This window comes from Hordeum vulgare, chromosome 2H (assembly GCF_904849725.1).
Source record: "Hordeum vulgare subsp. vulgare chromosome 2H, MorexV3_pseudomolecules_assembly, whole genome shotgun sequence".
Classification (NCBI taxonomy): Eukaryota; Viridiplantae; Streptophyta; class Magnoliopsida; order Poales; family Poaceae; genus Hordeum; species Hordeum vulgare.
The window spans coordinates 418,806,835-418,830,079 of NC_058519.1; the positions used below are offsets into that span (position 1 = coordinate 418,806,835).

The following is a 23,245-nucleotide window of genomic DNA, read 5'->3' on the forward strand; positions in this document are numbered from 1 at the left end:
TGATAACCTTTTAAAGCATCTCCAGTGTTGTCTCCATATAGAGCACCACTTATGCAACATCTTCTGAAAATCATTCTATTCTCTGTCAATGTCCCAGTTTTGTCGCTTAATATATATTCAACCTGCCCAAGGTCTTCGCTAATAGCTGTGCTGAAAGAGGCACTTATATAAGCTCAAGATATAAAGAACATAGGTCAGATGAACACCTAAATTTATACAAATGAATAAACTATATCACATACTTAGCTGAGTGGGCAGGTGTATTTGTTTCCGGATCAAACATTTGATCATCACAATCAATAAACTTCGCATATACACCTTTAGCCAGATCAAGAGTAACCTAGAAGCACTAATAAGGTTAGGCAATGGAACTTTATTTAACACTAACCAGAGCACACCTAAATGTAGTTAGTAGTCAACTCTAATAGTGGAACACTCTACAGTTGAACACTCTACACCTAAATGTAGTTAGTCGTCAATGAACAAAATATGAAAGGCACTAGTAAGTAGAATAAAAAAGATGGTATCTAATAAATGAGGTTTTCCTCACAGAAGAACCAATAAAGTTTGCAATCAAACATCTACAGGGAATTTTTGTGTAAGCATGAACACGAAAATGGTTACCATGATGGTGGCGGTGTAAGTTTATTCACTTACAGAGAATAGTTCAATTGACAGTTTTTCTTTCAATAAGAAAAGGAATAGTTCAATTGGTAAGAAAAATTAGACTGGTGTACCAATTGTTAGAGTTATATTAGTTATGTCTTTTGGCCTTTTGCATTCTAGGCTCTTGGCATCCTCTTGTAGCCTTTTGGCTTTCTCATGTATGTGTATATACGATGGCTTTGCCCTCCTAATAAGTGAGGTTGCTATTCTCCCAACATCAACATGGTATCATGAGCCTAGGTTAGGGAATTTTTTTGGGCGCTGCAACTCGCCCCGCCGATCGGATGTGCTGCTCCACGCCGCTGCCTGCTTCTCCCACCCAGCCCTCTGTTGCCGCTGCTCCCCACCCACCCCTCCGGATCAAGCTGATCCTCAGATTTCTTTTTCCCCGTCGCTGGCCGCCGTCGGCCTCCTCCAGATCGGCAACTGCTCCTTGCTGCTCCTCGGCACCCCTGATGTCGACGCGCATGCCTCGAGTGTCGACCGACCGCGCCTGGCTGCTCCTCCGGCTCCGGCAGGCTGCTCCTCCGTAGCCCGGCTCTCCTCCAGCCACCGCCCGGCCCTCCTTCGTGGCCCGGTGATCCTCCGGCTCCGGCCGCCCGGCCCTCCTCCGCAGCCCGATGCTTCTCCGGCTCCGGCCACCCGTCCTGCCCCTCTCCGCATCGTGGGTGGCTTTCACGGTTGCCTGTTTGGCCGCGTGCATGTGACAGACCGCTCGCTGCCTGTGACAATCTGGTTGTCTTGGGCTCATGGGTTGCTTTCTAAAAGAGAGAGAGAGAGAGAGAGAGGAGCACCATGTCTTCCACAACATCAGGCTATGTTGCTATCCCGCGCTACCAGTTGATTTTTGATGGGGCTAACTACAGTGAGTTCATTGCATTTATGTGCATTCACTGATTCACATGTGTGGTCTTCGCCTCTGGGGTGTTCTTTCCGATGAGGTCCCCTGTCCTCCATGTCCAGTTCTTCATGTGGCCCCTACCCCACCACCGACGCCATCTGATCTTGGCGCAGATGCTTTTGATGCTCATAGAAATGCAGCTAGGATTGTTGCTGATGATGCGGAGACTACTTATAATCAGCGGGTCTTGGATTATTCGGATGCTCTTTCTGTTTACCGGGATGATTTGGCTACCTACACTCAATGGTGTGATGATGATGCTCGTGTTGCGGCTGTCCTCACTTCCAGTGTTTTACCTCAGTTTGCTTCCGAGTTTATGGGGTTCACTACTGCCTTCGAGATGTGGACTCATCTTCTTCAGTGCTATCAACCCTCGGGTGATGCCCTTTATCTATCGGTGGTCCGTGAGCAGGGAGACTCTACTATTGATGAGTTCTACACTCAAGAGTTCTGCCATCTGGCGTCAACTTGACTCTCTTCGCTCTGTTGTTTGTGGTTGCCCATGCTGCCAGACTGTCAGGTCAGACTTGGAGTTCCATCGCGTCTATGAGTTTCTGTCTTGGCTTCGTGGACAGTTTGAGCCTCGCCGTGCTCAGTTATTTGCTCTGCCATTTGTGGTACTTGCCCATGCTGCCAGACTGTCAGGTCAGACTTGGAGTTCCATCGCGTCTATGAGTTTCTGTCTTGGCTTCGTGGAGAGCGTCGTGCTTAGTTGTTTGCTCGTGGTCATGTGCCTATTTCTGAGGTGCTTTCTGAGCTTCGTGCTGAGGAGACTCGCCTCCATTGTGTTGGTTTGCTTCAGGTTCCCTTTGTGCTTGCTGCTCGAGCTGCTACTCCACCAGTGTTTTCTCGCTCCAGTGCTCCATCGTTACTGCCCACTCCTGCTGGTAGCGAGAGCCGCTCTCGTTCTCATACCCATTGTGGCTACTGTAGCAGGGATGGTCACCCTGAGTCTGATTGCTTCAAGAAGAAGCGTGATATGCGTAATAAGGAGTGCAGTTCTTCTTCTGGGACTCGTGCTTCTTCCTTGACATCGTCTACTCTCTACTTGACTGAGCAGGATATTGTGGAACTTAAGCTTCTACTTGCCGCTTCAGATTCTTCGACAGGTACTGCAGGCTTTGTGACTCGTGCTTCTAGTGTTAAGCGACCACCGTCTACACAGTTAGGTACATCCACATGGGTTCTGGATTCTGGAGCTTCATTCCATATGTCTTCCGATTCTTCTGTCTTGTCCTCTCTTAGACCTCTCGATCATCATACTAATGTTCTTACTGCTGATGGTACTCCTCTTACTGTTGCTAGTCGAGGCACTCTTTCCACTTCTTCATTTTATGTTCCATATGTTTCTCATGTTCCGTGCCTTACCATGAACCTATTTTCTGCTAGTCAGCTTATTGATTGTGGTTGTCGCGTCATTCTTGACGTTGATTCTTGTACTGTCCAGGATCGTCACACGAAGGCTCTGGTTGGGGCTGGCCCTCGCCGCCTTGACTCCCAGGGGCTTTGGGAGTTAGACTAGCTTTATGTTCCTTCTGCCGCCACCACACTCGCCACTACATCTGCCTTCGCCGCTTCAGCTACCAGCTCCTTCCAACAATGGCATCATTGACTTGGTGACCTTTGTGGTTCTCGACTATCATCTTTATTTCGTCGTGGTCTTCTAGGGCCTGTCTCAGGAGATGTCTCTTTGCAGTGTCAAGGTTGTAGGCTTGGTAAACAGGTTCAGTTACCTTATCCTACTAGTGAATCAATGTCCCAACGCCATTTTGATTTAGTTCATTCCGATGTGTGGGGACCGGCTCCCTTCGCTTTCAAAGGGGGACATCAATACTACATCATTTTTATAGATGATTTCTCTCGCTACACTTGGCTTTACTTTGTGTCTTCTCATAGCGAGGTTCTCTCTATTTATAAGCGTTTTGCCACCATGGTCCACACTCAGTTCTCTGCACATATTTGTGTGTTTCGTGTTGATTCTGCTGGCGAGTATATCTCCAAAATGTTGCATGGTTTTCTTGCTGAGCAGGGTACTCTTGCTCAGTTCTCTTGTCCCGATGCTCACGCTCAGAATGGCATGGCCGAGCACAAGCACCTTCACCTTCTTGAGACAGCTCGTCGACGATGATAGCCGCCTCTCTTCCGCCTCATTTTTGGGCTGAGGTTGTCTCCACTACCACATATCTCATAAACATTTCAACCCTATCTGCTCTACAGGGAGGTATTCCTCTAAAGCGTCTTTTCGATCATTCTCCTGACTATTCTACTCTTCCATTGTTTGGTTGTGTTTGTTTTGTTCTCCTTGCCCCCCAAGAGCGCACCGAACTCACTGCTCAGTCTGTCGAGTGTGTTTCTGGACTACAGTGATGAGCATAAGGGCTATCGGTGTTGGGATCCTGTCGGTCGTCGGATGCGTATTTCTAGGGATGTAACTTTTGATGAGTCTCATCCATTCTACCCACGGCCATCCTCTTCTACCTTTCCAGTAGAGGATATCTCTTTTCTCACGTTTCCCGATACACCTCTCTTTGTGTCTCATATTCCTGCTCCTCCTCATCTCACTATTGTATATCTGACACCGTCTTCTCCTATAGTTTCTTCTCCCTTATTGCATGACACTCCAGCTTCATCGCCGATATCTTCTCCATCTCCATCACCTCCGGTGGTTCCTTCTCATCCCACTTCTCCTTTTCATTATACCCGTCGTCGACGTGTTATGGATGAATCTACTGACGTGCCATCTACTTCTAGTGCGTCGCCTTCCTCGTCCCAGCTGACTTATGGTCTTCGGGCTCGGCCTTGCCCTCCTCCTGACCGATATTCTCCTAGCTGTATGGCCTTTCGGTTGTACCTGAGCCTACCTCTTATCATAATGTTGTTGTTCATCCTGTGGCAGTTTGCGATGGCAGAAGAGCTCGCCGCTCTTGAGCGCAATGGCACATGGGATCTGGTTTCTCTTCCTCCCCGTGTCCATCCCATCACTTGTAAGTGGGTCCACAAGATTAAGACTCGCTCTGATGATTCTCCTGAGCGTTATAAAGCTCGTCTTGTGGCTCGTGGTTTTCAGCACGAGCATGGTCGTGATTATGATGAGACTTTTGCTCATGTGGCTCATATGACCACTGTCGCACACTTCTCGCTGTGGCCTCTGTTCGCCACTGGTCTGTATCCTAGCATGACGTTAAAAATGCCTTTCTTAATGGTGAGTTGCGTGAGGAGGCTTATATCCAGCCACCACCTTGGTATTCCGTTCCCGATGGCATGGTTTGTCGTCTTCGTCACTCTCTCTATGGCCTTAAGCAAGCCCCTCGTGCTTTGGTTTGAGCGTTTTGCCTTTGTGGTCACTGCTGCTAGTTTTTCGCCCAGTGACCACGACCCAGCGTTGTTTGTCCACCTTTCTGCTCGTGGTTGCACTCTTATTCTTCTATATGTTGATGACATGATCATCACCGGTGACATTCTGAGTACATTGCCTTTGTCAAGGCTCGTCTCAATGAGCAGTTCCTTATGTTTGATCTTGGTCCTCTTCGTTGCTTTCTTGGGATTGGGGTATCTTCCACCTCTGATGGCTTATTTATTTCCCAAGAAAAGTATATCCAGGATCTTCTTACTCGTGCGGCTCTTAGTGATGAGCACACTGCCGAGACTCCTATGGAGCTCAATGTTCACCTTCGTGCTTTTGGTGGTGAACCCTTGTCTGATCCGACGTGTTATCGTCATCTTGTTGGGAGTCTTGTGTATCTTGTTGTTACTCGTCCGGATATCTCCTATCATGTCCACATTTTGAATCAATTTGTTTCTGCTCCCACTTCAGTTCACTAGTCACCTTCTTCGTTGCACGATCTCTCATCGTCTTTTTTCTTGTTAAAGCTCGTTACAGCACCAGGCCTATTCGGATGCTACGTTGGCTAGTGATCCTACGGATCGCCGTTCACTTTCTGTCTACTATGTTTTTCTTGGTGGTTCTCTCATTTCCTCGAAGACAAAGAAACGGACTGCAGTTTCCCATTCGAGTGCAGAGGCAGAGTTGCGAGCTATGGCTCTTCTGACGGCAGAGGTGACTTGGTTACTATGGTTACTGGAGGATTTTGGTGTTTCTATTACTACACCTACCACCCTCTTGTCGGATAGCACAGGTGCTATCAGTATTGCGCGGGAGCCTGTGAAGCATGAGCTTACCAAGCATATTGATGTTGATGCTTCTTATGTGCGCGCTGATGTGCAGGATCGTGTTGTTGCTCTTCAGTATGTGCCTTCCGAGTTACAGCTAGCAGACTTCTTCACGAAGTCTCAGACTAGAGCGCAACATGGATTTCATCTCTTCAAACTCATTGTTGTGGATCCACCATGAGTTTGAGGGAGGGGGTTAGAGTTATCTCTACTATTAAAGGGGGATCTGCCGTCGTCGTGATGGTTCGACCACGGCAAATCCCCCGTAGCTACGGCTAACCCTTCCACCGATTTTTATTCATCCCTCCATAAACCAGGCGGCCCTTTCACGGATTTTTTCCCAACCCTCCATAAACCGGTTCAATACCCCCACCTCGATCAACATGACAATTGACAACAAACCCACTAACGCACGCACGCAGCACCGCCCCCTTCCTCCAGAGAGTTCCGTTTCCTTTCTATTCCTCCTCTTCCTCGCAGGAGAAGCAGCAGGCAATCCGAGCGAATTGATAGGGGAGACGAGGAGCAGCGATGGCCGCCGCCGCTCGAGCTCGATGGCGGCTCCTCGCGCTGCCCCTGGCACTGCTCCTCGCGACCGGCTCGCCGCGCGGCCTCGACGCGGCGCCCAAGCCCACGTCCCCAAGGCCATCTCCGTGAGTCCCCCCACTCCCAGCGCTGCTCCTCGCGACCGGCTCGCCGCGCGGCCTCGACGCGGCGCCCAAGCCCCCCGTCCCCAAGGCCATCTCCGTGAGTCCCCCCACTCCCTCCTCCCCTTTCTTCTTGTCGATTTCTTCAGTTTTCTCAAGTCTGATTCATTTTTGTGTTTTTTCTTCTTTTTTTGCATCTGGTCTGGTCAAGGGATAGGGGGAGATGGTGGCATGGTGCGTTCGGTGCTCGGCGATGGGGAAGCAGGGGGACGGGCCAACGCGGTTGGCGGATCCGCGCTACACGACCTGAGGGAGGCGATCGTGAAGGGGTTGGGGTTCCAGTCGGAGGAGCTCCAGGTGTCCGGGTTCGACGTGAGGGACACGCTGGTGGGCCAGCGGTGGCATACGAGTTCGACATGGAGGTCGGGAGGAAGGTCGTGCCGGTGCGCCTGCTCGAGGACGACAACCGCTGGGACTTCGTCGACCTGCCCATCTTCCGGTCCCAGGCCGACGCCGACGACACGGCGCTCGCCGAGATCGGACGGGGGAGCTTCGAACCCACACTGCCGCCCTTCCAGCTCGTCGGGCCCATGGAGCTCTGGATCCAGGACGGCGACGATGTCGGGCTCGCTTTGCCGGTAAGATAAGACGGTTTATTTATTTTGCCGTATAGGGTCACTTAATGTTGGCTGAGACTCGAGAGTTGTGGCTAGATGTAATTGTTGATGTAAAACTGCTCAACTTTTTCGCTACCAACAGAAGCTACGTTTGTCAGGCATCTTTACCTGTCATAGAGTCTTTTGGGTTTGAGACAGATCTCAGATACCATACACAGGGGCAAGCATTTTGTGTAGTGTTTGACCACTGGGCTATTGTTCCTGGCGATCCATTGAGAAATGAGTGATCCACTTTGACCGTACTTATTTACATAGTATTTTAGTAGCTTGAAGGGTTTATGGTTGCGCCCACCTCCAGGTGAAGTGAAAGTGGATCCTTCTATTATTCAACCAGTGAGTCACCTGAACTCTTATGTCTTCGTTCACAAATATAAGATGTTTTGGATATTTGAATATGGACTACATATGGGCTGAAATGAATGAACAAACATACTAAAACATGTCCATATACATCCGATTCGGAAAAAAATTGGAACATCTTATATTTGTGAACAGAGGGAGTACTTCCCAATAGGAGCTAACAGGTTACAAGCATACTGTTCGCTTGGCTGTGTCTTTGTGTGTTAGGAATTTTTGCTAGAGTGTGTTTGTCAAATTTTAACTTTACTTCCAAGTACTGCTCTCCTCCCTTTTCTTTTTTTATGTAATTTCAATACGATTTCGTTTGTGTTCATGTTTTCAATTTAGAACCCCACGGAAGTGAATACTGTGTTGAAAAGCACTTGTAGTGTGTAAGCTAATAATTCTCCTATTGATCTGACATCTATGACTTGTATGTAGGTACTGTGTCAAACTGATGAAGGGCCAACGTCTCCAGGGATTTCATTCAGGTTGCTCTTTGAGACAATACAAGACAGTATATCGTCTTTACAAAGAGAATTGCTCTATCGCCACTATGAAGAGTTGAAGGTATTGCCTTCTTGGCAACTTTTACTATTTTTTTGTCAATTCTCACTGAATTTTGCAGTCAGTTTGCTGCTTCTGGCTATTCATTCAACTGATTTTACTACACAGGAAAATAAGATTACTCGTGATGAAATGGTCAAGAAAATGATGATAATAGTTGGAGAGAAATTACTTCTGGATTAATTGACGAAACTTAAATACAGTGTAAGTTACTTCGCGGTATACTTTATCTGAGTACACATTTGATGAACCATATACTAAGAGTAAATTACATAAGATTGGTGTACAGAGTAATGTTTATGATGTGTCTAATATAATTGCTTAATGCCTATGAACAAGACTTTTTGGTTGGTGCCCAAGCATATCAAACCTAAGTTAGCTAAAGATTGGCTTGGCACAAAAGTGTGCCAACTGAGAGCCTCAAGTGTGCCCACATCAACTAAAATAAGAGTATGACACTAGGGATTTGGGCTAAGAAAGTGGGGCAAGCCTTTGGAGGTTTGTGCCTATTATATTTCTGAGACTAAAAGAGTATCGAATATTACTTTTGAGACGTTTTTAATAATTCATAGGGTAAATGTTCCGAAGTTATTATTAGCTTTTTTTGTAGTGCAACTACTACCTCTGTTTCCCATGTTGGCCCAAATGACAAATCAATTGTTTAGTGATTGCGATATTTCCACTCTCCTTTTATTGCTACCAAAGAGGTTTTATCATGTCATTATCTACTTTGTGTGTATGCCATTTCAGTAATTTTTCTTATATTTGGTGATTCCTTGTCTGTGGACGTTGTGGACTTGGACAAATCTGGCCAAGCACATTTCTGTTCTTAACATCTTCCCTCCTATTGCAGCCATCTTTATGGTACAACTCTCCTGCAAAAAATACCAATTATCCTGCAACACTGGGATCTGTCGGCATTGGGACAAGTACAGATGTTGTATCTGCAACTCTTAGTCATGATGGTCTAGCACCAAGTGTACTTCGCGAGAATTGTGAACCTGTGAATTCCACATGTGATGGTTCTCCTGTGAATGCGGTCCGAGGACAGCATTCGCCCACTCCAAGTATGTGTTCTGAAAGCTCTTCATCCCGCTGTACTAACAGCTAGGATCCTTCAGCACCGATGGTGGCACCTCCAGGTCGTGATGCCCTTGTGAGGAGTGCGTTGCTCGGTGTTAATGGCTTGGATTCTTCTGGGCCAAGCATGGAATATAATGGCCATGATCCCCTCGGATGAAGCTATTCTAAAGGCCATGGTTCTCATGTATCAGGACCAACACTTGGAAACTCTGCATCTGTCAGTATGGAAGGCCTGCATTCTGCTGCACCAGGTACGACACCTGAAGCCCATGACGCTCTTGCGTCCAATAGGGCACATGAAAGCGTTGCTGCAACTCCAGGTGTAGCATGTCAAGCCTATACTCCAAGTAGGGTTCCTCAGTTCTGTGCAGCGAGAAGTATGGCGCCTGAGCTTTGTGCACCAAGAAGTATGGCACCGCATCTCCGTGCGCCAAGAAGTATGGCTCCTGAGCTCTGTGCACCAAGAAGTATGGCACCACATCTCCGTGTGCCGAAAAGCATGGCACCTCACCTCCATGTGCGAAGCAAGGTGCCTAAAGTTCCTGGAAAAAAGACCGTGCCTGAAGCCAACTATTCCAGTACAGCAACTGTTGTTGTAAACCTCCGTCATCGAGTGTTTTACCAAAAGAGAACAGCCATCCTACATCAAGCAAGGAGTGCATGACATCAGTTTCAATTCTGCAAGGCCCTGATTGTCCTGCAAATCGGGCAACGAAACCACAAAACACTCCCAACCTGAGTATGCTGCTTGAAAGTCTTTATTTCTCATGCATGTCAAGGGATGCATTTTGCATCTTTCTCTCTCTACTGATTGGACCTTCTTAACGTTTGTATGCAGAAAATGTGGCTCTAAAGAATCCAGCAGCACAGTGTGGATCCAACAAGAGCTTCCCTAGGATAGGTGTTGACGGTAGCATACGGAGACATCTTTACCTGTCATAGAGTCTTTTGGGTTTGAGACAGATCTCAGATACCATACACAGGGGCAAGCATTTTGTGTAGTGTTTGACCACTGGGCTATTGTTCCTGGCGATCCACTGAGAAACCATGTATTGAAGGTAAGCAATTCTTTGTTTACATTTTATTTGTTTCTTCCTGCTGAATGTACAATTTGCTTTGGAGTCATTCTGACTACCTGCATTTGTTACTCTCCTGAGCATGTTTGTTAAGAGGGACAACCGAAAAATTGGCTTCAGTATCTGCTACTGGTTTATATATGCTGACCAAGGATAATCTCAGTATCTCTAATGACCCTGTTTGTTAGAGGGCCAAATGGTCCACCTATTTCTTCATACATGTAGGCATCACTTCAAAACTCCTTAGCATTCCATATAACACTAACATGTTTCCAAACATTTTGTTCGAGAAGTTAATCTCTACTACTAAAGGGGGATCTCCCGTCTGTCGTGATGGTTCAACCAGCAGCGATCCCCCCTCCTACCGCTAGCCTTTTCACCGATTTTCTTCAATCCCTCCATAAACCAGTCGATAAACCAGCCGATTAAGATAAAAACCCGTCGCTAGCACAGCCAAACATAAGGGTTCAATAAAAAACCCTGAAACCTACTAACGCACGCACGACCTGGTGATCCACCCCCGTCGCTAGCACGACCTGCCGATTCAACCTGCGGCCCAACAATCCCTCGCCCCTTTCTCTTCCTCTCCCTCCCTAAGGGCAACCGCCCACCAAATCCCTCGCTCGCCGCCCCCGATGACGCGTCGAAGCCACCGCGCCCCGCCGCCGTCCCCCCGCATTACGACGCCTACGAGGAGCGCCGCCTCGCCGAGGAGGTGCTCTACCTGCACTCCCTCTGGCGCAGCGGCCTGCCTGCCCCCGCCCGCGCCCCCGCCTCGGCTCCCGTGCCACCCGCCGGAGGCTCCCGCCTCACCCGCGCTCGCCCCAACCAACGGAAGCGCCGCAGGATCGAGCGCCTTGCCGCGGAGCCCGAGGGACCCGGCGCCGACTGGCCCCTCGCGCCCTCCCCGCCCGCCTCCCCGTCCCCCGCATCCTGGCCCGACGCCGCCCCCTCCTCCCCCGCGCCCAGGCCGCAGCCAGAGCTGCAGCCTTCCCCCGCCTCGCTCGTGCAGCGAACGCCCTCCGCGCCGCCGGGGAGTTCTTCTCCGGGCGCGTCTCCTCGGACGAGGACGGCGACGGCGAGGATGAGGGCTCCGAGCCGGAGGACGGCGGGGACGCGGCAGCGGGGTTCTTCCTCGGCTTGTTCGAGCGGGACGCCGCGCTGCGGGGTACTACGAGCGGAGCCACGAGGAGGAGGAGTCCCGGTGCGTGGGGAGGAAGAGGAAGGGCAGGAGCCAAGCCAGGAGGTTCCGGGACTGCACCAGCCTCGTGCACCACGCGCGCGACGCCAAGCATTGCGGGAGGCCGCTGGCGCACTGCGCGCTCGCCGCCGTCGTCTGCCGCGTGCTCGGCTGGGACGTCAAGCGGCTGCCCAGCTTCGTCATCGGCCCCCGCGGCACGCTCGGCCAGGCCCTCCTCGCCAGGGAGGGCGCGAGCGCCGCCGCGCAGGAAGCAAAGGTTTCTCGGCCCATTCGTTGCTGTAGGCTGCTGACTGACGAGACTGTGTCATAGTACTTGGTCTGATTTAATTGTTGACCGCATGACAATGTTGATGCTGGGGAGAAAGACCACAAGGATGCAGCAAAGGTGCGTACCTTGTTACGATAGAATGTCTTGGTGAGATTGCTGGTCAGTTAATCTGGTTTGGTTATTGATTTCAGGAGGATGTTGGTTTGGAGAAGAACGGCTCCTTGACTGATGACAAGAAGGTAATTAACTGCTATATGATGGTTTGGAGAAGAACGGCTCCTTGATTTTTTGATAATCGTAGGCATACTGCTATATGATGCAAGCTGTTGACTTTCCTGCTGATATGCTACTTTTACACAATTGCTTGAGATATATGCATCTTACTGGGTTGCATACGTTAGTGCTGGACACTCAGTGGCGTTGGAGTAGCTTAGTACTGCACAATTCAGGGTAGCACTTCGTCAGGTTTTATGTTATCTTGTTAGTTATAACATGCACGCCTCTCCTCATCCTCGCGTGGAGCAGCAACACATCCTAATGCAGTCTCCCGCTTATCTCCGGAATTGTGCAGCAATGGATGGCAGGGCGACAAGCGGACGTCGGACAACCGTCATCGACATGTTGATAGCAGAAGCCGCCAACGCCAGGAAGAAATTGCAAGAAGTGCACTTGGTAATTCACTCGTTTGTTATCTCTCTCCCTCCCTCTATTCGTCTCTGGGCTTTGGTACTGAGTTTTTTTTTCTGATTTTAGTTGGTGTTGCCTTGAAAGGAAGGCAAATGTGAGCAGGAAGATGAGGCGGGAGGCGTCCTATGTAGAGTTCCTTCTTGTTGCGAATTGGAAGCTCGTCGGTGAGAATCCCTCATTTTTGGTCATGATATTGTAGATCCGGACTTCTCTTCATCCATCTCCAACCACTAGCATGATTTAGGTTTGTGTCTTGCTTTACTTGTTGATGCATAATTACATATTGTACTTTATTTTCCCATGGTAGGTTCGGCTAAGATTGTCGGTTGTGCTTATATACAGAAAAGGATCCAAGGATTCACAGAAGTTGATGCGATCTCAAATGAATTTAGAGTTTCAAAGTTTGAGATTCTAGGATGGAAAAAGATATAGTGAGTGAAGTTAACCACTCAGTCCAATCTGGTGCTACATTTATATTTGACTATGGTTTGTTCTACTGGAATTAGAGACTGAGCATGAACCTATCAGATTTGATTTTCGTTTTCAAGAGAAGGAGATGTTATCTATGACATATTTGTTGGTATTGGCTGAATTTCTACCGCAGTTATACAAAAAGTATCTGTTGTATATGCAAATGAACAAACACTGTTTATTATCCAAGGACAAATGCAAAAATCGAATGTGTGCAAGTGTTGTTTTGGATTATATGCACATGTTCATATCTGATTTCGCATAGGATTTGAGAACACTATATGTAAAAGACGACACATTTTCCTTCAGAAAGAAATGGGTAGATTTTGCATTTAAAGTTTGTGAATCGTTATGGAGGGCGCTCAATATGTGTTATAGAAGATGCTGATACGATGACTCTCACACAGTTGCTCTAAGTTTGTTGTCCCGTGGCAACGCACGGGCATTCAACTAGTATTAGTAATGTCTTTTGGCCTTTTGCATTCTAGTCTCCTGGCATCCTCTTGTAGCCTTTTGGCTTTCTCATGTATGCGTATATATGATGGCTTTGCCCTCCTAATAAGTGAGGTTGCTATTCTTCTAACATTAACACCAATGTCATGCAATCTTAATCATTCAAAACTAGAGTTGATGGCTAATCGTTCAGGCTTGTGAGCCTGTGGCGTAAGGTTTTGCAAGCCTTACTTCCAGGCAATGAACAAAGCCCAGGATGGAACTAGGAAAAAAAATCCAAGGGCAGGTGCTGGGCTAAGGCCATCAACTCTATATGTTCAATCAAGAATGGTGAACTGGCATTTGCACAAAAACATCTTAATATTACTTTCTGTACACTATCATGAATGTAAACGATCGACAAAAAAATAAGTCCTCTTGCAAATCTTTTACAAATAAAGTTTCAAAATCAGAGCTTAATGCATTGCAAATTTACAAGCTGGAGTACCTCAAACAAGCAGCACACGAAGGGAAAATAAGAATTCAACTTATAACCATACCTTTATGGAAATTGGAATCATTATTGAACATAGTAGTTCAAAGCGCAACGGGATAACCAGGAAATCGTACCATAGTCTTTCAGCAGGATACATGAGATACCATTGCTACACAAAAGGACAAAAAGTAAACTAATAATCAGATCAAAGAAAAAATAGCATAAAGTTCACTGAATCCCTTGAATATCTAGATTTAAGAGTAGGAGAAAGTCTACAATTAGCCCCTCAACTATTGGTTCAGTTAAAATTTACACCCAGAACTTAAAAACCATTTAATTTGCACCTAACAAAACCGTTTAAATTAGGTCCCAAGACATTTCATAGGCATTTTTGGATGGCATCGCTGTCAGATCATCAATCTTACCTTGCCATCACTGGACACTAGGCCCTACATGTCAGAAATAAGAAATTTGTAAAAACGACACTCTTTTTCTCCTTTCTCTATCCTTCCCCGTTTCTCTATAATTTTCCTCCCTCCAGCCACCTGATCCCAGCCTCTGGCGAGCACTCGAGGAGAGGTTGCCTGCCTGGATTAGTGCCCAAAATGGTCTCACATAGGGTTTTGGGACCCTGGCCTCTCTGGCTCTCATAGCAGGAGTGGCATCTGGATCTCACATGGCCTCCAGCCCTCCACAGCTGCACGATCAGCGCCAGATAGCCGAAAGCTCCTAAGGATTTTGGTATGGATGGAGGATATGGTATTGGGAGTGGGAACTGGCTGTGGCTGCTGGCAGCCACCAATAGAGAAGCATCACACACTAGGACACTTCAGTCATAGGTGAGCCTGACCATGGTCCATGGCATCCTTCACTTCATCACCTCTGGACAAGCTTGTGTCCATAACAGCAGAAACAAAGGAGTGAAATGATGGCAGCGACATTACCGCGCCCTGTCCTCCTAGACGGCTCCAACGTTGACACCATTCATGATGAGGCAGATTCCCAGTGGTGCCACGTGGTGAGCGTGACAGCTAACCAGGTCGTGAGGTTTCCGCTTCAGGCATCCTCAACACAAACTTGGCCATGGACCTGAAGGCGAGGGGAGAGATAGAAATAGGAAGGGAAGGGAAGACGAGAAGATAAAGAAGAAGAGGTACAAGGGGTTGACAGGTCGGGTTAAACAGATTTTATGATGGTTTATTTCTACACGCGCCCTCCCAATGTCTGACTCCTAGCATGTAGGGTAGATGTATGGCCATCTGGTTTTCTTTTATTTTGCTTTTTGTCGTAGGTTTTCTTGTCAGTTTTTTGCCTTTGCCTTAGTTTTTCCTTTCGCTGTAACTTTTGAGCCATCTCGGTGCCTTCACCTAACACAAAAGATACCCATTTGATGAGATGGTTTATTTCTGTTTTCGGTGGGGATGGGATAGGTGGTTTGCTAGCATTTGGCTAGGAGGGTATATGCACCATTATTAAGAGTAAGGTGCAAACTAAAGGGTACTGAAACTGGGCTGCAAATTAAACTGTGGCAATAATTGTTTTTTTGCCCCATTAACCATGTCAGTAACTGAAGGACCAAGTAGTTTTACCTACAGAAAGTATAAAAACATGCATGGAACGAAAGTGCTAGTGAATTTGCTACTTAAGGATACTGCTTTTGTCGGAAATAAATATCACCTTACGACCATGGCGGTCCTTCCAGATATTGCCAGCAAGACCCAACAAAAGAACGACAGCAATTTGGAAAACAAATATTGCAACAGTGAGTTTGTCTATCATTGAATCGGCAGCTGTAAGCTTGGGCTCCGCAGTTCCCCTGCTCATTCCTGATTTGGTTTCATTGCCTGACACAAATGACATTTTGTTTGGTCAGTTAAGTGCACACCAAATGCCTCAAACATGCATCTTTGGGGTAGTAAATCAAGAACAGGCTAAACAAAGCTTGATATAGCTATCTTTACCTGTGTAAATTGCAACTCCACATGCCCATTCCGTGTACCGCAAGTAACATGACTGAAGAAGTGTATTGTTGATAGTTAAAGGACATTTCTCATTATCAATGATAGGAGGGAACAAGCGCATGTTAGCATCAAATCTTCTTATGTCATTATCTGGGTTAGGGCACTCGACTACACCCTGCTCAATCCAGACACAGGCAATCAGAGAAGGCATGAGAAAATGTCAAGAATGTACTACAACTACAGAAAGGCTCACCTTGATTTTCCCCAATTGCTCCGATGACAGGTCAGCACAAATTGAAGGGATAATTCTGGTTTTCAAATCAGTTTCACCATCTAAAGCTGCAGTCTGAAGTAAAAGTGGGGAAAATTGGCACTATCAGTACTTACAACAGCCAAATTAAATTTTCTATTTGGATTATTGTGACAGCAGGTAACATGGTGGCTTTCGAGCTGCACAATATTTCTGCAAACCATCATAAACCAATCACAAAAGCAAAACAGATCTATTCCCAGGTATAGAAGGGGACTGCAAAAGGATTCTACTAAAATTCAGAAGACTACATGGCGCGCACAATAAAAAAAGAGCATTCCAGCACAATTTCCCTCTGCGTATAGTCCATACCAGTAAATACACAGGTTCATCTATGCCAAGTTCTCATATACCAAGAGTAATAAAACAAGACTTCTGCACATCCCCTCGATGGTTGCCTCAACGCGGACGATTGGCCACGTCCACCACTCGCAAGACGGCGGCCCCTCCGACGGCCGAGCGTCGTGCCCAAATAAATATCATGTGCACCCTGGGTATTGTTGGGGTTGACCAGAAGATCGCAGCGGCTGAGATGCAGGCATATGAAGGCCTATTCGCGGCGACCATCCCCCTGTCCATCCTCTTGGCCATCGCCGCGCTGGTTGATCGCGAGCTGCCCACAGATCCTACCATCGCGGTGATCACCAGTGGTTGCAGGCATCCCCATCGAGGCATAGCCGCGCCACGACGTCGACCTCTTTCCAATGGATCACAATCCCAAAATCCTCATTTGGAACGTGCACGGGCGCGCCCGTCGCACTGCCATCTGGTCGCTTATTGTAACCGCTAACGCGTCCGTTGTTTGCCTCCAAGAAACGAAGATGCCCTTGATTTACTCGTCGACTGTCCAGGAGACCCTTGGCTCGGAACTCGACGACTACATGTACCTCCCCGCGCTCGGTACTCGCGGCGGTATCTTCGACAAAGAGTGCGTTTTCTTCTTTGCCTCCACCATCATGCGACTAGGAAATGGCACGGACGCACTCTTTTGGGAGGATCGCTGGATTAGTGGACGCTCCATCCGCAAAATCGCTCCGCTCCTACGCGTGTGCATCCCCAGCACCGTCGGAGGATCAGGGCCTTCACGGAGGGGCTAGAGGCCAACCGCTGGGCACAAGACATCTAGGGCAACGTGGGTATCCACGAAATTGGACAATACCTACAACTTTGGCACATGATCAACGACATGACCCTCTCTGGCGAGCCAGATCGCCTCACATGGAGATGGAGCGCAAATGTCGTCTACTCGGCCAAGTCGGCCTACACAACCACTTTTGCCGGCTCCACAACTTGCGCCACCTGGAAGCTCACTTGGAGAAACTGGGCACTGCCACGCGTCCGCTTCTTCCATTGGCTCACCCATCCCGACAAATGCTGGACCGCAGACCGGTTTGCCTGCCGCGGGCTTTAGCACCCTGTGTGATGCCCTCTCTGCAACCAGGCCCACGAGACCATGCACCACCTTATCCTCACCTGCCCCTTCGCCCAGCAGATCTGGCATCAAGCACTAAGCTGGCTACAGATCCCATGCTCCCCACCAGACAACGAGCCCTTGCTTCACGATTGGTGGCATTCAGCACGACAATCCGTCCCAATGCCCATGCGCAAGGGCCTTGGCACCATGACCCTCCTCGTCCCATGGATGATATGGAAACACCGCAACGACTGCGTTTTCAATGGAGGGCGCCCATCGGTAAACACCAAGATTGAGGAAGAGGCCGCCCTCACCCCTCAAACATGGGATGTTCATTGATTCGGAACCTGTAACTGCCTCCTAGGAGGAATGTAACCACAACTCTCTCTTTTCAATGCAATGAAACGCAACTCTTTTACGTTTTCTCGAAAAAAGGACTTCTGCACATGATTAGTAGCCCTCCACGTGCAAAGCAATTTCAAGTAACCAAATTCGAAAACAAAAATAAAATAAAATATTCTATTGACTTGTTTTCTTACTCTCAAATTCTCAATATTGTTAATGTGGAAGGAAGATATAAAAACATGTAATTTTGCATGCTTTTGAAGAAAGGCTGAAATCTTAAATCAAACTTAAAAGACATATCTATACTATCTATAAGTATGAGTTGTATTGCGATACTAATCACCTTTTAACAATCCATCAAACATGATCAACGGAATAAGTGGAACTTTTCTTTCAAATGCCGATAAGTTTCAGTTGTCTATATCGCAACTAGTGTTAGTTAGTCCATTAATCATCACTAAAATATGACACAACTAATCTCATGTTCCGCATTTTTGTTTTGTTTTATCTGTGAAAATTAAAATCTCTCAAACACTGCCTCTGTTTCGCTATCTCCCTCCAGGCCTCCAGTTTCACCGCCTCGCCCTTTCCTATGTTCAGCAACACACTTTAGCTAATTTGGACAAAATTAATAATCATCCAAAAGAATTTTGGAAGAGTTGTGTTTCCAGTCTTATATGAATCATCGAATGAAGAACTGCAGTAGTTTTTTAAGACTTCATTGTATTGTATTGTAAGCATGATGTATCTAACCATTTTTTAATTTTATTTGTATTTACCACTGTACTAGTTACTCTGTTTTGATGCCATGTTTCCATTTGGAAGCTCAGATGATCTAAAGGAAATCTGGAGTATTTGCTGCAGGATTTCATCAATTCAATAAAAAGGTATGCTTCCTATCAAAAATTCTTATTTTGATTTTTTTAATAATTAATATTTTCGAGAAAACGCAAAAAGCCTTTGTGTTTCATTGCATTGAAAAGAGAGGGGAGAACATCCTCCTAAGAGGTCAGTACATCAGTGTTACAAGCGGATCAATGGACGTCCCAGGAGGAAGGCAGGGTGACTCGAAGCCCTTTGGCTCCTGCCTTAGCCCAATTCCTGGACTCGTCCTTGATCGCAGCGTCTAGCTCGACTAAGGATGGGGTTACATGGTCGAATACACACGCATTTCTATGCTTCCAGATCATCCAAGGGACCAGGAGCGCTACTGAGGCCAACGCTTTGCGGAGCAGGGGGGGAGTAGCATCACAAGCCCGCAGCCACCAGTCGTGGAGCGTGGCGTCCTGGTCGGGCACCGGCGACGGGAGACGCAGCCAGGACATGATGCCGTGCCAGGTCTGTCTCGCGAATGGGCATGCGAGCAGCAGGTGTTGCATGGATTCTGGCTCTTGATCACATAAGAGGCACCGAGGGTGGTGAGTGAGGCCATGGCGGGCGAGGCGCTCCGCAGTCCAACAGCGGTCCTGGCTAGCGAGCCAGTGGAAGAATCTGACCTTCGGCGGGGCCCAGCTCTTCCATATCAGCTTCCAGGAGCGACAAGTGATAGATCCGTGGAAGGTGGCCTGATAGCAGGACCTAGCTGTGTAGCTGCCGTTGGCTGTCCATTTCCAGATCAGCTTGTCTGGCTCGTGGGAGAGGGTGGCGCGGGACACCAGCATCCAGAGTTGGAGGTACTGCCCAATCTCCTGGAGGCCAAGGGTGCCGCGGATGTCCCGCGCCCAAGCATTGCCGTGAACGCCCTCCGCCACCGTCCGGGAATTCCTGCGACTCTTTGGGATGCACATCTACAGCGCGGGCGCATGCTCGCGGATGGAGAGGCCGAGCAGCCATCGGTCCTCCCAGAAGAGCGCTGTGGTTCCATCCCCGAGCTGCATGGTGGTGGAGGCGTGGAAGAGGCCGTGCTCCTCGGGGGTGAACTGCATGTCCAGGCCATGCCAAGCGCAACCAGTGTCCGTCCGCGAGAGCCATAGCCATCTGAGCCGACGGGCGAGCCCCGTGCGCTCGAGGTCACGGACTCCCAGGCCACCAAACTCAATCGGACGGCATACCTAGCGCCAGTTCACGTGGCAGTGCCCTCCGTGAGCTGCCTGGCGTCCTGCCCAAAGGAACCCGCGCTGAATCTTCTCGAGCTGCTTCAGTGTTTTTTTCGGGGGGGCGAGGGCAAGCATTTGGTGCGTGGGAATGGCGCTTAGCACCGATTTGACGAGCGCCAGTCGCCCAGCTTTGTTCATGAGCCACGCCTTCCACGACGGGAGGCGGCCTGCCACCCTGTCGACGAGTGGTTGCATCTGGGCAGCGGAGAGGCGGCGTGTGGAGAGGGGGATGCCCAGGTATGAGATGGGTAGGTCTGCCGTCTGGCAACCCAGGGTCTCCAGCACTGTGACGATCGTCTCGTCCCCATGCAGTGCCGTGGCGGAGCTCTTCCCATAGTTCACGTGTAAGCCAGAGGCGGCACCAAAGACTCCTAGGATGCCCTTCACGGCCCTGACCTCGCTGGTCGTGGCGTGACAGAACAGCATCACATCATCGGCGTATAGCGAGATGGCCGGCACCTCTCGACGGGGGTGGAGGCTCCGGAGGATGCCGGTCTGGAGCGCTCGTTGCATGAGGCGACTGAGGGTGTCGACGGCCAGGACGAATAGCTGCGGAGACGTCGAGTCACCTTGGCGCAGCCCGCGGCGGTGCCATATCGGGGGCCCAGGCACTCCGTTGAGAAGGACCCGGGTGCTGGCCGAGGAGAGCAGAATGGCCAGCCACTCCCGGAACCTTGCTCCGAACCCATATTGACGCAGGGTCTCGAAGAGGAAGGGCCAAGATATGGAGTCGAAAGCCCGGGTGAGGTCGAGCTTGAGCATGATTCTCGGAGCTCCCAATTGGTGCAGCAGCCTTAGAGATTGCCGGACTAGGATGAAGTTGTCGTGGAGGGTGCGCCCGGCAATGAATGCATTCTGATATCGGCTCACCAGGGAATCAAGCTTCGGGGCTAAGCGCAAGGATAGCACCTTCGCGAAGAGCTTCGCCACGATATGTATCAAGCAGATCGGCCGATAGTCATTCAGCCTGTGGGCGTCGGCGCGCTTCGGCAGTAAGGTGAGCAGCGCTTGATTGAGCCTGTGGAATCCACGCCCTCGCAGAGCGTATAGCAGCTCGAAAACCTCAAGAATGTCGTGCTTGATGATGGCCCAGCAAGCGCGCAGGAACTCCGCGGTGAAGCCATCCGGTCCTGGCGCCTTGTGTGCGGGCATGCGCCTCACAGCCTCCCAGATCTCCTCTGGGCTGAAAGGCTCCTCGAGGCTCGTTAGGTCAGTAGGCTCAATGAGGTGCTCGAGATCTAGCGTGTGTGCTCGGTCGGTTGCGGTGCCGAGCAGCCCGTCAAAGTGATCATATGCAGCCTGGGCCATCTCGTCGTGCTCTACTAATGTCTGCCCATCCACAAGCAGGTTGTGCACACGGTTCTTCTGACGACGGTAGGTGCATTGCCGATGGAAGAAGCTCGTGTTCGCATCGCCGTCCTTGAGCGAGGCGAGGCGGGCACGCTGCCGGGCGATCGTGCGCTCAAGCGAGGCCAGGCCCAGGTAGGACATCTTGAGCTGCTTACGCAGCCAGTCTTCCGAGGGCGTGAGTGTGCGCGTCTCCATGGCCTGATCAAAGCGCAGAATGAGTTCGCGGGAGACGGCGAGCTTGTCCCTAATGTTGCCCGTGGATTTGGCGCTCCAGCTCGTGAGGGCCGGCCCGTGGCCTGCAAGCGACCGACAAGCCGCCGGAAGGGGTCAGTGTCCGACACCGAGCTCCAGGCTGCAGCCACCGTGTCATGAAACCCATCTAAGCACAACCAGAACTCCTCAAAGTGGAAGCGCCGGTGAGCCGTGGGCATGGGCGAGCAGTCCAGGAGCAGGGGACAGTGGTCGGAGACGACGGATGCCAGGCAGCGAAGGTGGCACTCGCCATGGCAATCCTCCCAGTCCGCGGTGCAGAGCACCCTGTCAAGGCGCACGAGCGTAGGAGGCGACTGCTCATTGGACCACGTGAAGCGGCGCCCGTTGAGGTACACCTCCTTCAGGGCGAGGTCGTTGATCACGCGGCGGAATCTGCCCATCATGCGATGGTTCACGTTGCCCGTGCTCTTGTCCGAGGCGTGGCATATCAAGTTAAAATCCCCGCACAACATCCATGGTCCTGGGCTGGTGGTGCGTATACACCTCCTTCAGGGCGAGGTCGTTGATCACGCGGCGGAATCTGCCCATCATGCGATGGTTCACGTTGCCCGTGCTCTTGTCCGAGGCGTGGCATATCAAGTTAAAATCCCCGCACAACATCCATGGTCCTGGGCTGGTGGTGCGTATGTCGCGCAGCTCCTGCAAGAACGCCAGTTTGTCCTGGTCACTCTGGGGTCCGTAAACCGTGGTGAGCCACCAGGGGTTGCCGCCGGGCACGCACACCTTCGCGGTCACCGCGTGCTGTGAGAACTGGAGGTCGGAGATCGTGACAACCCTTGTGTTCCAAGCGAGAAGGATGCCGCCACGCGTGCCATCAGCCGGGAGATAGGTGGATCCATCAAATTCAGACCCCAACGTATCCAACACAACAGACGACGAGATCAAGGCCATCTTTGTTTCTTGGAGGCATACAATGGCCGCACGAGTGTTACATAGCAGCGAACGGATAGCGCAGCGCCGAGCGCGCGAGTTAAGGCCTCTAACATTCCATACAACGATTTTCAAGTCGTGATCCATGAGCAAGGGGTCGACGGAGGAGGAGCGACGACGCTAGCGCACGCAGGCAGCGGCGTTTGGTGCAGCAGACAGGCTTTCTGGGATCACCCTGTCCACGAGGGAGGCCATGGCCTGCAGCACGGGCAGCCGGATCGGTGCAGCGAACAGATCGTTGTAGGCCTTCATCTCGGCCGCGGAGATGTGCTGGTCGATGCCGACTATGCCGAGGGTACGCAGAATCTGGACTTGGGCTCGCCTCTCGGTCCTGGGCTGCGTTGCAGTGGCCGCTGGAGATGCCGCAGATCGTCCTCGCCGTGGACTGAAGTTCAGAGGCGGCCGCGGGCGCTTCCCAGGAGATGGCAGGGTGGCGTTGAGTTGCTTAGTGGCGGCTGCCAGGAACTGTTCCAACGTCCAGGAAGAAGGCCATGTGGCAGTCCGGCTGCGTGGCCGTTGCATGGTGATGGGGGGAGGCAAATCTGCTCGTTGCCGTCGCGCGGGGTGCTGGAACCGGGGCGCTTTCGGGGTCGCTGTGAGTGGGCCGCTGCAGAAGGCGAATCTGCTGGGGGCTGTTGTGGCATCTGGCCTCGTCGGGCGCTGCGGGGGGGGGGGGGGGGGGCAGGAGGGTGGGCTTCTTGCGCTGCTGGCGCAGGGAGGGTGCGCATGGCTGGGGGCGCCTCTGCAGCGTGCTGGTCACTGGCCAGGGGCCCAGGCGCCAGGGGCGTATCAGCAGCATCGGCGTCCTTGATTCCCGCACATGCAAAAGCGGTTTCGGCGCATGACCACGGCGTCTGATCCGGTGCATCATGCGGGACCCTCGCC

The 23,245-nt window shown here is 50.2% G+C and overlaps 1 protein-coding gene across 1 annotated transcript in view; it reads right to left on the reverse strand.

The window, feature by feature from the left end:
* LOC123426479 (phospholipid-transporting ATPase 2-like) overlaps window positions 1-23,245 on the reverse strand; it is a 59,243-nt gene that overhangs the window by 30,931 nt on the left and 5,067 nt on the right. The window contains exons 5-10 of the mRNA XM_045110317.1: window positions 15,896-15,988; window positions 15,643-15,817; window positions 15,359-15,525; window positions 13,746-13,850; window positions 243-340; window positions 8-150 (exon numbers count right to left, since the gene is read on the reverse strand). Coding sequence (XP_044966252.1) covers window positions 8-150; window positions 243-340; window positions 13,746-13,850; window positions 15,359-15,525; window positions 15,643-15,817; window positions 15,896-15,988 — 781 coding nt within the window. The remainder of the gene's footprint in view (window positions 1-7; window positions 151-242; window positions 341-13,745; window positions 13,851-15,358; window positions 15,526-15,642; window positions 15,818-15,895; window positions 15,989-23,245) is intronic.